The 17,058-nt window shown below is 47.7% G+C and overlaps 1 protein-coding gene across 2 annotated transcripts in view; it reads right to left on the reverse strand.

Annotated features, from left to right (window-relative positions):
* The window catches only part of LOC140481056 (protocadherin-16-like), a 367,181-nt gene that overhangs the window by 125,762 nt on the left and 224,361 nt on the right, over positions 1-17,058 (reverse strand). For both annotated transcript variants that reach the window (XM_072576651.1, XM_072576652.1), the window contains 3 exons: positions 11,953-12,141; positions 4,724-4,955; positions 996-1,232 (listed from right to left, as the gene is read on the reverse strand). In XM_072576651.1, coding sequence (XP_072432752.1) covers positions 996-1,232; positions 4,724-4,955; positions 11,953-12,141 — 658 coding nt within the window. The remainder of the gene's footprint in view (positions 1-995; positions 1,233-4,723; positions 4,956-11,952; positions 12,142-17,058) is intronic.

Genomic DNA, 17,058 nt, shown 5'->3' on the forward strand with positions numbered 1-17,058 from the left:
CACTACAGCAAGGATGTGATTGCATTGCAGGGAGGTACAGAGAAGCTTCACCAGGATGTTGTTGGGGATTGAGTAGGTTAGCGATGAAGAGAGGCTGGATAAGCTCAGGTGGTTTTCTTTGGAGCAAGGAAGACTGAGGGGAGACTTGATACAGATGTATAAGATCTTGAGGGGCATTGGCAGGGGCGAATAGGAAATAGTTGTTCCCCTTAGTTGAAGGGTCAGTATCAAGGGAAATAATTTTAAAGTGAAAGGCTGGAGGGTTAGAGGTGAGTGGAGGAAAAATCTTTTTACCCAGAGGGGTCTAGAATGCACTGCCTGGGAGGGGATATGAGGTGGGAAACCTCACAATCTTTGTAAAGTACTTTGATACACACATGAAATGTTTAAGGCTATGAATCTAGTGCAACAAAGTGGGAAAACTATAGATTTAGTGTGTTTTTTTTTGTCAGGGGTAAAAACAATGACTGCAGATGCTGGAAACCAGATTCTAGATTAGTGGTGCTGGAAGAGCACAGCAGTTCAGGCAGCATCCAAGTAGCTTCGAAATCGACGTTTCGGGCAAAAGCCCTTCATCAGGAATAAAGGCAGTGAGCCTGAAGCGTGGAGAGATAAGCTAGAGGAGGGTGGGGGTGGGGAGAGAGTAGCATAGAGTACTTGGTGGGCCGAAGGACCTTTACTGTGCTGTATAGTTCAATGATTCGAAGATTATCCAGTCAGAGTGAGGAGTCTGAGAATGACCAATGTTCAATCAGAGTAAAGTTCTTGTTAATTATGGATGCAAGCATTATGAATGTATTATCATGAACAATTCAGCTGTTCAGGGTTTGATGACAATTTTAGGGAACAGTGTAACATGAGAGGAATAAAACTGAACAGAATTCCAGCATCATGAACATGTTGCATTTGTTAAGGTCAGAGGTCTTAGGCAGAGGTCAAAGGTGATTATTTACCAGGATCCACAGCGTATTTCACCAGAACTGTCCCAGACTCACCTGGGGAGTTTATGGCCCTGACAGAGCCAATATGGGACCCTCTCCTCACATCTTCAGGGATGGTGAAGAAATATTGAGCTTGTTCAAAGAGTGGTGGTGAGACAGTACCCGAAACAATGCTGATGTTCACCATGGCATTGACCAATGATGTGAGACCTCCTGCATCTCGGGCAGAGATGACCAGTTGCTGGACAGTACCTGCTCTGTCATGTACATGAGCAACAAGGGATAGGACACCTGTTGGAACAAGACACAGTTTCACTTTTAGGGAACTGGCCCAACAACAGCAATCATTAGCTCAACTCCAGCCCCCTGTCCCTCACCACCTGACTCTGTATACACAGACATGACATCAACCCATGACCCCCAACCACAAACCATGCTATTTATCATAATACATATCACCACCTCTTCCCCCACAAATAAAACTAGCTCATCACACAGACACACATGTTTACCCCACACGGAATTAGGAAGAAACAGGATTTTTTTCTGGGTCTCCAGAGAAAATTTAATCAGTTATTTTTGTGACATTATTTTTATACTTGTTCTGTGGATTTCCTGTTGGAAAAGGCAAGTGTGATTCCTCAGAACAGAACAATAAGAGATCGTTCTGGAATGAGACCATTAAAAAGCCTGATTGCACTGACCACTGACCACTGGCTAAACGCTCTGTGCGGCCAGCTATCTGTGACTGGTTCCAGGAGCAGTACATTCCCCGTGTGTGAATCTCAGGACACTATCTGCCAATTCTTATTCAAGGAGAAATGATTTTCAGCCATTGCTTCTTACTGTAGAGTTTATCTTGGCACGTCTGAGTGCTGTTAGTTCATGCAGGAAATTGCCCAGGGCACAGGAACAGGGAGAGAGCTGTTTGTACACATAATCTGAATCCAGTGACATTTATAACACCAGATGGTAAGGTGTGACCGTGGGACCCACTTGCACCTGCCTCACCAATCACGAATATATCACCATTAGCCAGGGATAGTGGAACACAGAGACTGAACCAGAAAGAGTGTCAGTGTGACTGATACATCAGGGGAAACTTTCAAACTGCCCCTCAGACTTTACCAGAAATTACTGCTCAATGTCTGTGTGGGGCAGGGGTCAGTGCAGAGTGACCATGTGGGCAAGGGGTCAGTGCAGAGTGACCGTATGGGGAAGGGGTCAGTGCAAAGTGACCATGTAGGGCAGGGGGCGGTGCAGAGTGACCGTGTGGTGAAGGGGTTGGTGCAGAGTGATCGTATGGGGAAGGGGTCAGTGCAAAGTGACCATGTAGGGCAGGGGGCAGCGCAGAGTGACCGTGTGGAGAAGGGGTTGGTGCAGAGTGACCGTGTTGGGAAGGGGTCAGTATAGAGTGACAATGTGGGGCAGGAGTCAGTGCAGAGTGACCATGTAGGGCAGGGGGCGGTGCAGAGTGACCGTGTGAGGAAGGAGTCGGCGCAGAGTGACTATGTGGGGCAGGGGTCGGTGCAGAGTGACCGTGTGAGGAAGGTGTCGGTGCAGAGTGACTATGTGTGGCAGGGGTCAGTGCAGAGTGACCATGTGGGGTAGGGGTCGGTGCAGAGTGACCGTGTGGGGAAGGTGTCAGTGCAGAGTGATCATGTGGAGAAGGGGTTGGTGCAGAGTGACCGTGTGGGGCAGGGGTCGGTGCAGAGTGACCATGTGGGCAGGGTCGGTGCAGAGTGATCGTGTGGGGAAGGGGTTAGTGCAGAGTGATCATGTGGAGAATGGGTCAGTACAGAGTAATCGTGTGAGGAAGAGGTCAGTGCAGAGTGATCATGTGGGGAAGGGGTCAGTGCAGAGTGATCATGTGGGGAAGGGGTCAGTGCAGAGTGACCATGTGAGGACGGGGTCAGTGCAGAGTGACCATGTGGGGAAGGGGTCAGTACAGAGTGATCGTGTGGGGAAGGGGTCAGTGCAGAGTGACCATGTGGGGAAGGGGTCAGTGCAGAGTGACCATGTAGGGAAGTGGTCAGTGCAGAGTGACCATATGAGGAAGAGGTCAGTGCAGAGTGATCATGTGGGGAAGGGGTCAGTGCAGAGTGACCGTGTGAGGAAGGGGTCAGTGCAGAGTGACCATGTGGGGTAGGGATCGGTGCAGAGTGACCATGTGAGGGAGGGGTCAGTGCAGAGTGATTGTGTGGGGAAGGGGTCAGTGCAGAGTGATCGTTTAGGGAAGGGGTCAGTGCAGAGTGATCATGTGGGGAAGGGGTCAGTGCAGAGAGATCGTGTTGGGAAGGGGTCAGTGAAGAGTGACCGTGTGAGAAAGTGGTTGGTGCAGAGTGAGCGTGTGGGGAAGGGGTCAGTGCAGAGAGATCGTGTGGGGAAGGGGTCAGTGAAGAGTGACCGTGTGAGGAACTGGTTGGTGCAGAGTGATTGTGTGGGTAATGGGTCCTATATTCTTTGCACCCACTTCACGAACAGGATTCTGGGTAAATCCTCAGCCAACGAAGCAACTATTTTTAAAAGGTCAAAAGAGACAGCCGTCATTTCTAGAGGAGAGAAAACGAGAGGGAGGAATAGAGTCAGTGAGTGATGGAGAGAGCGGGGGAGTGATGGAGAGACCGGGGGAGTGATGGAGAGCGTGGGGGAGTGATGGAGAGCGTGGGGGAGTGATGGAGAGAGCGGGGGAGTGATGGAGAGAGTGGGGGAGTGATGGAGAGAGCGGGGGAGTGATGGAGAGACCGGGGGAGTGATGGAGAGCGTGGGGGAGTGATGGAGAGCGTGGGGGAGTGATGGAGGGATCGGGGGAGTGATGGAGAGCGTGGGGGAGTGATGGAGAGCGTGGGGGAGTGATGGAGGGATCGGGGGAGTGATGGAGAGCGTGGGGGAGTGATGGAGAGCGTGGGGGAGTGATGGAGAGATCGGGGGAGTGATGGAGAGCATGGGGGAGTGATGGAGAGCATGGGGGAGTGATGGAGAGTGAATGAGAGAGTGGGAGAAAGTAAAATGAAAGAGACAGATAGAGAGGTAGATAGACGGATAGATGAAAGGGAATTGGAATGAGATTGAACTGTTAGGTCAGAGACAAGATTCCACCATTGACAACTCACAAAATAAATCCTCTGCACACAGAGGAGAGGAGGAGTGAGGGTTTTAGTGGGAAGAGTTGGGTGAGTGTGATGGGGGAAGAGGAGGAGGGAGGGTGAAGGAGGTAGAGTGTGGGGTCGAGTCAAGTGGCCAGGATGGGCTAAAAGGAGAAATGTAAATGGGGGGAGGGTGCAGGAGGGAAAGTGAAAGACATAGAGGGGGAGAGGAGGAGGGGGAGAGTTATATGGGGGGAGAGTTGTGCGGGGGCAGGGGCAGAGCAGTGAGTGGGGGTGCTGAAGGAGCAAGGTCTGGACGGAACAATCAGTTTCTCACAGCTGTTCGGTGAAGGCCAAATGTTAAACAGGAAGTTTCCAGAGGGCAGGAAGTGTCCCAACAAAACAAGCGGACATGATGACACACAGCAGCAATTTTTCAGGGAAAAAAATTCACTGAAGCTTGGAACAAGGACAAGGTCACTGAGCCAGCTCTGTCAGGAGCTAACAGTTAGTGTAGTCTGTCCTGCTTTACCCTGGGGCTCTCTGATCAGGCAATCAGTTCTGTTGGGGGGAGTCACAGCAAAACAAGAGCCTTGTGTTGGCTTCAAGGTAGTGGCCAGGGATCTGAGGGTACAGCTGGGGTCAACTAGATTCTCTCTGTGTTTGTTCACAAGAGTTTAGCACAAAGGCACTTACCTGTGTCCCTGTTCAGTGTGAATAATGACAGCAGGTTTCCTGACACAATCCGATAGGTCACTTTTCCATTCTGTCCAACATCCTTGTCAAAAGCAGACACTCTGAGTACAGCAGTCCCCGGTAAGCTCTGTGTGCTGACACTGGCCGCATACTGGACTGGGTAGAACACTGGCCTGTTATCATTGATATCATCCAAGTAAACTTTCACATAGGCCACTGACTTCAGGCCGCCCTGGTGGAGAGGTGGAGACACAGAGTGAGAGGTTAATACTGGAGTTATCACAAACACTGAAACACTTGATCACAGAAATTCTTGTGCCCACTGATGTGTCACAGCGAGTGTGTGACATGCCCATGATTTGGGTGCCATCATGGTACATGTGTTCTCAGGGTATAAAATTCTCACTCTCCATCTTACCGAGTCCTCTTACAGCAAGACACACTGACAGGAGTGTGTTCCAGTTTGTATATAAACAGCTCAGCCCTGACTTATACGATCCTTTGATTGCAATATATATAGATACAAGGAGTTGTCTAAAAGTCTACTGAATCTTTCAGTACGACATCACTCATTCTGATGCTGCAGGAGTGAACATATAAACTCCTCATCACAGCAGAGTAACCCACTGAAGGTAAATAGCTCATTACTGCAGCTACAACAGATCAAGGGGGTAGAACTGGCCTGGGTAACCAGTAGTGGGGGTACATTGCGAAGCAGCAGGGACTGCTCCTCAATAACTGCAAGATCACTTTTGCAGACTTTTGGAAACCTCACTGAAGATTACACTGCCTTGGATCTCAAAGCATTCCAGTGACTCCCCTTTTTAAAAATTCCCCGACATATATAAACAGGGACACAGACAAGATGTAACTCTTAGGGATTGGGGTAAAAGTTAAAGACACACCAATCCTGACAGAGATGTTGATGAGTTGTTTTGTTTTGATTCCTTTCAATTCCCTCTAAAGCTGATGACACTGGTTCAGTGTTTGCCCTTTCGGAACCTTTTGGGTGGTTTCTCCCCCAAGCTGATGGAGAAAAGATTGGGCCAGTGGCTAGCTACTGGGGGTTTTCTGTTACTGCTTGGGGGGGGTGGTGAAATGAGAGAGAGAGAGGGAGAGAGAGAGAGAGAGAGAGAGGTGAGTGTTGTCTCTTCAGAGTCTAGATATTTCTGTTGTACTGTCAATAAAACATGAAGCTGGAAAAAGCACAGCAGGAGAGCAGGGGACTCGACGTTTTGGGCAGGACCTTTCATCAGGAATGGGGAGGGGGAAGGGGGCTGAGAATAAATAGAGGGAGGCTGGGGGAAAGGTAGGTGGGATGGTGATAGGTAGATGCAGGTAGGAGGTAAATGGGATTGGTCAGTGGGAAGGAAGATGGACAGGTTAGTCAGGTCAAAGGGGCGTGGGAGATAGGGAAGTTTGGACCTGGGATGAGGTTGGGGAAGGAGGGGGTGGTGGTGGATTAAAGCTGGTTTCTGCTGCACTGTCCTCACACAATGCCAACCAGATATCCCAACCCAATCTAGTCCCACCTACCAGCACCCGGCCCACATCCTTCCAAACCCTTCCTATTCATATACTCATCCAAATGCCTCTTAAATGTTATAATTGTACCAGCCTCCACCACTTCCTCTGGCAGCTCATTCCATACACGTACCACCCTCTGCGTGAAAACGTTGTCCCTTAGGTCTCTTTTATATCTTTCCCCTCTCACCCTAAACCTATGCCCTCCAGTTCTGGACTCCCCGAACCCAGGGAAAGGACTTTGTCTATTTATCCTATCCATGCCCCTCATAATTTTGTAAACCTCTATAAAGTTATTCCTCAGCCTCCGACGCTCCAGGGAAAACAGCCCCAGCCTGTTCAGCTTCTCCCTGTAGCTCAGATCCTCCAACCCTGGCAACATCCTTGTAAATCTTTTCTGAACCCTTTCAAGTTTCACAACATCTTTCCGATAGGAAGGAGACCAGAACTGCACGCAATATTCCAACAGTGGCCTAACCAATGTCTTGTACAGCCGCAACATGACGTCCCAACTCCTGCACTCAATACTCTGATCAATAAAGGAAAGCATACCAAACACCTTCTTCACTATCCTACCTACCTGCGACTCCATTTTCAAGGAGATATGAACCTGCACTCCAAGGTCTCTTTGTTCAGTAACACTCCCGAGGACCTTACCATTAAGTGTTTAAGTCCTGCTAAGATTTGCTTTCCCAAAATGCAGCACCTCGCATTTATCTGAATTAAACTCCAACTGCCACTTCTCAGCCCATTGGCCCATCTGGTCCAGATCCTGTTGTAATCTGAGATAACCCTCTTTGCTGTCCACTACACCTCCAAATTTGGTGTCATCTGCAAACTTACTAACTGTACCTCTTATGCTCGCATCCAAATCATTTACGTAAATGACAACAAGTAAAGGACCCAGCACCGATCCTTGTGGCACTCCACTGGTCACAGGCCTCCGGTCTGAAAAACAACCCTCCACCACCACCCTCTGTCTTCTACCTTTGAGCCAGTTCTGTATCCAAATGGCTAGTTCTCCCTGTATTCCGTGAGATCGAACCTTGCTAACCAGTCTGCCATGGGGAACCTTGTCAAACGCCTTACTGAAGTCCATACAGATCACATCTACTGCTCTGCCCTCATCAATCTTCTTTGTTACTTCTTCAAAAAATTCAATCAAGTTTGTGAGATATGATTTCCCACGCACAAATCCATGTTGACTATCCCGAATCAGTCCTTGCCTTTCCAAATACATGTACATCCTGTCCCCCAGGATTCCCTCCAACAACTTGCCCACCACCGAGGTCAGGCTCACCGGTCTATAGATCCCTGGCTTGTCTTTACCGCCCTTCTTAAACAGTGGTACCACGTTTGCCAACCTCCAGTCTTCTGGCACCTCACCTGTGACTATTGATGATACAAATATCTCAGCAAGAGGCCCAGCAACCACTTCTCTAGCTTCCCACAGAGTTCTCGGGTACACCTGATCAGGTCCTTGGGATTTATCCACTTTTAACCGTTTCAAGATATCCAGCACTTCCTCCTCTGTACTCTGGACATTTTGCAAGATGTCACCATCTATTTCCCTACAGTCTATATCTTCCATATCCTTTTCCACAGTAAATACTGATGCAAAATATTCATTTAGTATCTCCCCCATTTTCTGTGGCTCCACACAAAGGCCACCTTGCTGATCTTTGAGGGGCCCTATTCTCTCCCTAGTTAACCTTTTGTCCTTAATGTATTTGCAAAAACCCTTTGGATTCCCCTTAATTCTATTTGCCAAAGCTATCTCATGTCCCCGTTTTGCCCTCCTGATTTCCCTCTTAAGTATACTCCTATTGCCTTTATACTCTTCTAAGGATTCACTCGATCTATCCTGTCTATACCTGTCATATGCTTCCTTATTTTTCTTAACTAAACCCTCAATTTCTTTAGTCATCCAGCATTCCCTATACCTACCAGCCTTCCCTTTCACCCTGACAGGAATATACTTTCTCTGGATTCTTGTTATCTCATTTCTGAGGGCTTCCTATTTTCCAGCTGTCCCTTTACCTGCAAACATCTGCCTCCAATCAGCTTTCAAAAGTTCTTGCCTAATGCCGTCAAAATTGGCCTCTCTCCAAGTTAGAACTTCAACTTTTCGACTTGGTCTATCCTTTTCCATCACTATTTTAAAATGAATAGAATTATGTTCGCTGGCCCCAAAGTGCTCCCCCACTGACACTCAGTCACCTGCCCTGCCTTATTTCCCAAGAGTAGGTCTAGTTTTGCACCTTCTCTAGTAGGTACATCCACATACTGAATCAGAAAATTGTCTTATACACTCTTAAGAAATTCCTCTCCATCTAAGCCTTTAACACTATGGCAGTCCCAGTCGATATTTGGAAAGTTAAAATCCCCTACCATAACCACCCCATTATTCTTACAGATAACTGAGATCTCCTTACAAGTTTGTTTCTCAATTTCCCTCTGACTATTGGGGGGTCTATAATACAATCCCAATAAGGTGATCATCCCTTTCTTATTTCTCAGTTCCACCCAAATAACTTGCCTGGATGTATTTCCGGGAATATCCTCCCTCAGCACAGCTGTAATGCTATCCCTTATCAAAAATGCCACTCCCCTTCCTCTCTTGCCTCCCTTTCTATCCTTCCTGTAACATTCGTATCTTGGAACATTCAGCTGCCAGTCCTGCCTATCTCAGTTCCATGTTCCTAACCATGCCTTGAGTTCATCTGCCTTCCCTGTTAGGCCCCTTGCATTGAAATAAATGCAGTTTAATTTATTAGTCGTACCTTGTCCTTGCCTGCCCTGATTGCTTGACTCACTTCTTTTCTCAGCTGTACCCGTCTCAGATCGATCTCTTTCCTCACTATCTCCCTGGGTCCCACCCCCCCACCTTACTAGTTTAAATCCTCCTGAGCAGTTCTAGCAAATTTCCCTGCCAGTATATTAGTCACCTTCCAATTTAGGTGCAATCCGTCTTCCTTGTACAGGTCACTTCTACCCCAAAAGAGATTCCAATGATCCAAAAATGTGAATCCTTCTCCCATACACCAGCTCCTCAGCCATGCATTCATCTGCTCTATCCTCCTATTCCTGCCCTCACTAGCTCGCGCACTGGGAGTAATCCAGATATTACTAAGCTTGAGGACCTCCTTTTTAAATTTCTGCCTAACTATCTGTAATCTCCCTTCAGAATCTCAACCTTTTCCCTTCCAATGTCGTTGGTTCCAATGTGGACAATGACCTCCTGCTGGCCCCTCTCCCCGTGAGAACATTCTGCACCCTCTCTGAGACATCCTTGATCCTGGCACCAGGGAAACAACACATCATTCTGCTTTTTCTCTGCTGGCCACAGAAACGTCTGTCTGTACCTCTGACTACAGAATCCCCTAACACAATTGATCTCTTTGAAGCCAATGTACCCCTCATTGCATTAGAGCCAGTCTCAATACCAGAAACTTGGCTGTTCGTGCTACGTTCCCCTGAGAATCCATCACCCCCTATATTTTCCAAAACAGCATACCTGTTTGAAATGGGTATATCCACAAAAGACTCCTGCACTAGCTGCCTACCTCTCTTACCCTTCCTGGAGTTAACCCATCTATGTGACTGTATCTGAGACTTCCCCCCTTCCTTTATCTGCCATCCATCACATACTGTTGCTGTTGCAAATTCCTCATCGCTTCTATCTGTCTCTCCAACCGATCCACTTGATCTGAAAAGATTCACATCCAACAGCGTTTATGGCAGATATAATCTGCAGTAACCCTTAAACTCTCTTTAAACTCCCACATCTGACAAGAAGTGCATATCACTGCAAAGGCCATTTTTGCTCCTTCACAATCTACAGACCCAGAAAATAACACCGCCTTGTTCCTCTACAAACACTGCCCCAGGTTAAATTAATAGCTATGGCTTATATTTTAAGTTTAATCAAGAGACTTACCTCCAAAAAACATATAATCGAGAAAGAATTCACTATACTCACTACTGCAGCCTTTCTCTTGGACAAACAACAATTAACTGATCTGACTTTGTGCTGTGAACTTCGCCCAACGGGTTGGACCGAAGGGTCTGTTTCCATGCTGTACATCTCTATGACTCTATGACAAGGAATCACTGTCCAGGAACCAGTCAGGAAGGTCATTCTTATGCTGAGCCTCCTGAGCGCACAACCAATGGAACTGATTGAAAAGCCAATTGAAACAGTGTGATTAGGGAAAGCTACAAGAAGCACACATGTCAGTGCCATTTTGTCTGGAATTCTCCTTCTCATTGCTCTAATAGGGTACCAAAGCTGATGTGACATCACCACCCCTTACTTGTTGTGAACTCCCTCTGGTGTTTGACTCTTAAGGAACTACAACAGCGACAAATAAATTAAGTAAGAAACAAAAGAAGAGAAATAAAAGGACAAAACAGCAAAGCAAGTAAAAGACAAAAATAAACAAGCTCTGCACTCACCTTCAGTAAAACATCTCACACGAAGATAAACATTTAATAATGGATTGACCCCTGATTGATACCTTCACCAAATTATACTGATTTAAGCAACATACGCAGCTTACTTTGCAGATGATTTCTGAGAAGAGATCCATGCAAATTTTACACACTATTAGGAAGGAGAATAAAAATACCCAATCTTTCTGAGAATGATGACAAAGATTCAGAGAAGAACAAAGAGCACTTAAGGGCCAACTCAAGACATAAATTGACTTCTGGATTATCAAAATCCAACCCTTGTCATAGAGACTTTAAGAGTCTATTGACAACTTGATCATGAGATGCTGCAGGAAAGGACATGACTAAGATTTCCCTGAAGACCTCGCAGATGGTCTCATCAAACTAGCATTCATCTATCTACTGACTAAAGCCTTCAAGAGGGATCTTCAGGGCAATTTTAACATGACTTGTCAGCTCTTATACTCAATAAGGTAAAAACAATGACTGCAGATGCTGAAAATCAAATACTGGATTAGTGGTGCTGGAAGAGCACAGCAGTTCAGGCAGCATCCAACGAGCAGCGAAATCAACGTTTCGGGCAAAAGCCCTTCATCAGGAATAAAGGCACCATGCTTCAGGCTCACTGCCTTTATTCCTGATGAAGGGCTTTTGCCCGAAACGTTGATTTCGCTGCTCGTTGGATGCTGCCTGAACTGCTGTGCTCTTCCAGCACCACTAATCCAGTATCTTATACTCAATACCCCATCCAATGAAGGCAAGTGTTAATTAATCTTGTCCTTCAAAATATTTTCTAATAATTTCCCTACCATTGACATCAGACTATCTGCTGTGTGATTACCTGGCCTATCCTTGCTGCCCTTCTTGAACAATGGAACCTCATTAGCTATCCTCCAGTCATTTGGTACTTCACCTGTGTCTGGTGAAGAATTGAATATCTCCATCAGGACCCCAGCAATCTCCTCTTTTGCTTCCCATAGCAGCCTGGGATCCATTTCAACAGGCTCTGGGGAGTATGACCTGTATGCCCATTAAAACATCTAATACCTCCTCCTTATTAATCTTCAGATGCTCCAAAGTACCGAATGTTTTCCCAGGAGGTTCCGTAAATGCTTCACTTGTGAAAAATTACCTGGCAGGGCTCCATGAGTTCAGTGCCATCGCTTTCTATCTTAAACGGCATGTGGTTAGATACAGAGTAAAACTCCCTGCATGTCTATGGCCCTGATTAGATTAATATTATTTCTTACCCCATCAATTGCTGTCACTGTGAACTCATAGTGATTGGGCCCCTCATCTCGATCCAGTTGGCTTGTGGTGCAGATTCTGCCAGTGTATTGGTCGATACTGAACTGAACAGGAGCCAAGCTGCCAATCCCAGAGCCGATAGAATATGTGATGGCACCAAAGCTTCCACTGTCAGCATCTGTGGCCGAGACCTGTGAGGAGAACATTATTGAAAAGGTGAAGGTTAGCATTCTCGAACAGGCACATGGAAGGGTGTGCCGGCTGGATGAGTTAACAGAGATAGTCATAGAGTTATACAACAGTGAAACAGGCCCTTCGGCCCATCAATTCTATGCCAACAATCAAACACCAACTACATTAATCCTATTTACCTGCACTTGGTCCATATCCTCCTATACACTGGCATTTTAAGTGCTCATCCTGATGGTTCTTCGATGTTGTGAGACTATTTGCCTCCGCCACTCTCTCAGGCAGAGAGATTCCCACCACCCTCTGGGGAAAAGATTCTCTCAGATCTCCTGTAAACTCCTCATCTTAAACTTATCCCCTCTGGTTTTAAACATATCTGCAACGGGGAAAAGATTCTCACAACCTATCCTGTCTGTGCCTCTCATAATGTTGTAAACCTTAATCAGATCCCCCTCAACCTCCTCTGCTCCAAGGAAATGAAACCCAGCTGATCCTGTCTCTCCTCAAAACTGAGACTTTCTGTCCTGAGCAATATTCTAGTGAATCTCCTCTGTACCTTCTTGGAGTGCAGTTACGTCCTTTCAATTGTGTGGTAACAGGAACTGCACACAGTACTCCAGCTGTGACCTAACAAATGTTTTATAAAGTTCCAAAAGATCAGGAAGGGTGAGGGGCTGCAGGAGATTACAGAGGTAGGGAGGGATGTAGGGGCTGGAGGAGGTGACACAGATAGGGAGGGGTGTAGGGGCTGGAGGAGGTAACAGAGATAGGGAGTGTGTGTAGGGGCTGGAGGGGGTTACAGAGATTGGGAGTGGGTTAGGGCTGGAGTAGGTTTCAGTTAATAAAATCTGGAATTACCATCTCTATTGTCAGTAATGTTGCTGTGAAACTACCATCTGGTTCACTGATGTCCTTCAGTGAAGGAAATCTGCTGCTATGACCTGGTCTGTCTGACATGTGACTCCAGACCCATAATAACATGGTTGAGTCTTAACTGCCTCTTAAAATAGACAAGCAAACCACTCAGTTTGAGGGCAATGAGGGCTGTGTGATAAACTATGGCTCAGTCAGTGATACACACATTCCATGGATGAATAAAGAAATCTCACAGTATCTTGGAGTTCAATACTGGGCTGATGACACATTAACCAGGAAGATGTTAATTTGGATCAACGTGGAGGGCCATAGAGAAGGGAGGCCAGGGATTTATCTTTGATTTGATTTATTATTGTCACATGTAGCTGGGTACAGTGAAAACTTTTGTTTTGTGTGCAGTACAGGCAGATCATACCATACACAGTGCATAGGGTAATAGAACAGAGCAAGGATGGTATAGCTGCACAGAAGGTCCACAGAGAGTGAGATCAACATGAAATTTAAAATTTCAGCGGTCCATTCAGAAATCTAATAACAGTGAGGAAAAAGTTGTTTGTGAAGCTGTTGGTATGTGTGTTTAAGTTTTTGTATCTCCTGCTGACTGAAGAGGGTAGAAGAGATTATAAAGGGAGGTGTTGGGGAGGGTGGTGAGTAGGGAGGAGTCTCTGATTACATTGGCTGCCTTTCCAAATCAGCGGGAAGTATAAATGGAGTCAATGGATGGAAGGTTGGTTTGTGAAGGACTGGTCAGTGTTCACCACTCTCTGTAGTTTCATAGAAAAGTACAGCACAGAACAGGCCCTTAGGCCCACGATGTTGTGCTGAGACTTAAACCTAATATGAAATATAGTAACTTAACTTACTCACCCCTCAACTCACTGCTATCCATGTGCAAATAACAAAAAGTAGTGGATCTGGCATTGATCCTTGTGCTGGGAAGAGCCTATAGGTCAGCTTGCTATCAATCCCATGGTCACAATCGGTTGCTAGGATGCGTCCAATGGGTGATGAAGGTGGTATGTTCTCCTGGATGTATTGGCCCTCATTGCCATTTTCATCAACGATACAGACACGCACTATGGCAGTTCTCCTGTAACTGCCCTTTGAAATAGTGCATTAAACTGACCCTTCAGGTTGAGCAGTAAACACTGCTGACCAGTTGTACCTGCTAACCAGGTATATCTGCTGACCAGGTGTACCTGCTGACCAGGTGTACCTGCTGACCTGGTGTATCTGCTGACCAGGTGTACCTGCTGACCTGCTGACCAGGTATACCTACTGACCAGGTGTACCTGCTGACCTGCTGACCAGGTGTACCTGCTGACCAGGTGTACCTGCTGACCTGCTGACCTGCTGACCAGGTGTACCTGCTGACCTGGTGTACCTGCTGACCAGATGCACAGATGAGGGCAATGCATTCTGTTTACACTTCAGCAAGGCTTTTGATAGGGGCCTGCATGGGAGACTATTAGTAAAGTTAACAATCCATGGGATCTCAGGAAACTTGGCAAATAGAATTCAAGGTCGGCTGAGTGGCAGGAAGCAGAGGGTAATGGTTGAGGGGTGTTTTTGGGATGACATCAGTGTCCAGTGGGGTTCAGCTTACCTCACTTTTGGGGCTTTTAATGTTTGTGAATTATATAAACAACTTAAACTTGAATGTCGGAGCATTGCTCAGAAAGTTTGCTGATGATGCAAAAAATTGCTTGTGTGGTAACTAGTGAAGAGGATAGCTTTAGATTACAGGAAGATATAGATGTGGACTTCAGGAGGATACAGATGTGCCTGTCATACGGGCTGAGCGGTGGCAAATGGAGATGAGTAAGATACTAAATGAATATTTCATATCAGTATTTACTGTGGAAAAGGACATGAAAGCTAGGGATTTTGGGGAAATAAATACTGATGTTTGAAAAGAGTTCACAATTCAGAAGAGGAGATGTTGGAGATCCTAAAATGCATAAAAGTAGATTAATACCCAGGACCTGACCAGAACTCTGGGAAGCTAGGGAAGTGATTGCAAGGCCCCATGCTGAGATGGAGAAAGTGAGGACTGCAGATGCTAGAGATCAGAGCTGAAAATGTGTTGCTGGAAAAGCGCAGCAGGTCAGGCAGCATCCAAGGAACAGGAGAATCGACGTTTCGGGCATAAGCCCTTCTTCAGGAATGGGGGAAGTGTGTCCAGCAGGCTAAGATAAAAGGTAGGGAGGAGGGACTTGGGGGAGGGGCGTTGGAAATGCGATAGGTGGAAGGAGGTTAAGGTGAGGGTGATAGGCCGGAGTGGGGGTGAGGGTGGAGAGGTTAGGAAGAAGATTGCAGGTTAGGAAGGTGGTGCTGAGTTCGATGGTTGGGACTGAGACAAGGTGGGGGGAGGGGAAATGAGGATACTGGAGAAATCTGAGTTCATCCCTTGTGGTTGGAGGGTTCCTAGGCGGAAGATGAGGCGCTCTTCCTCCAACTGTCATGTTGCTATGGTCTGGCGATGGAGGAGTCCAAGGACCTGCATGTTCTTGGTGGAGTGGGAGAGGGAGTTGAAGTGTTGAGCCACGGGGCGGTTGGGTTGGTTGGTGCGGGTGTCCCAGAGGTGTTCTCTGAAATGTTCCGCAAGTAGGCGGCCTGTCTCCCCAATATAGAGGAGGCCACATCGGGTGCAGCGGATGCAATAAATGATGTGTGTGGAGATGCAGGTGAATTTGTGGCGGATATCGAAGGATCCCTTGGGACCTTGGAGGGAAATAAGAGGGGAGATGTGGGCACAAGTTTTGCATTTCTTGCGGTTACAGGGGAAGGTGCCGGGAGTGGAGATTGGGTTGGTGAGGGGTGTGGTTAGTACAACCGTACAACCCAGATGGCCTCCTTCTTCAAAGACCGCAATATCCCCCCAGACGTGATCGACTATGCTCTCCACCGCATCTCCTCCACTTCCCGCTCCTCCGCCCTTGAGCCCCGCCCCTCCAATCACCACCAGGACAGAACCCCACTGGTCCTCACCTACCACCCCACCAACCTCCATATATAGCGTATCATCCGCCGTCATTTCCGCCACCTCCAAACGGACCCCACCACCAGGGATATATTTCCCTCCCCTCCCCTATCAGCGTTCTGAAAAGACCACTCCCTCCGTGACTCCCTTGTCAGGTCCACACCCCTCACTCACTGAGGACGAACGATCAGTCCTCAGCAAAGGACTCACCTTCATCCCCCTCCGTCCACGCATCAATGAATTTAATACACGCCGTGACATCGAACAATTCTTCTGTCGCCTCCGCCTCCGAGCTTACTTTCACAATCAGGACTCCCGCCCACCTTCCGAGGACCCCTTCGCCCACCTCCAACACACTGCATCCACCTGGACACCCCGCGCTGGCCTATTACCTGCCCTCGACCTCTTCATTTCCAACTGCCGCCGGGACATTAACCGCCTCAACCTGTCGTCCCCCCTCCCCCACTCCAACCTCTCACCCTCACAACGCGCAGCCCTCCAATCCCTCTGCTCCAATCCCAACCTCACCATCAAGCCAGCGGATAAAGGGGGCGCAGTGGTAGTCTGGCGCACTGACCTCTACACCGCTGAAGCCAAACGCCAACTCGAGGACACCTCTTCCTACTGCTCCCTCGACCATGACCCCACCCCCCATCACCAAACCATCATCTCCCAGACCATACAGAACCTCATCACCTCAGGAGATCTCCCACCCACAGCTTCCAACCTCATTGTCCGGGAACCCCGCACTGCCCGGTTCTACCTCCTTCCCAAGATCCACAAGCCTGACCACCCTGGCCGACCCATTGTCTCAGCATGCTCCTGCCCCACTGAACTCATCTCTACCTACCTTGACACTGTCCTATCCCCCCTAGTCCAGGAACTCCCCACATACGTTCGAGACACCACCCACGCCCTCCACCTCCTCCAAGACTTCCGTTTCCCTGGCCCCCAACGCCTTATCTTCACCATGGATATCCAATCCCTCTACACCTCCATTCGCCATGACCAGGGCCTCCAAGCCCTCCGTTTTTTCCTCTCCAGACATCCCCAACAGTAC

Source organism: Chiloscyllium punctatum, chromosome 9 (genome assembly GCF_047496795.1).
Source record: "Chiloscyllium punctatum isolate Juve2018m chromosome 9, sChiPun1.3, whole genome shotgun sequence".
Classification (NCBI taxonomy): domain Eukaryota; kingdom Metazoa; phylum Chordata; class Chondrichthyes; order Orectolobiformes; family Hemiscylliidae; genus Chiloscyllium; species Chiloscyllium punctatum.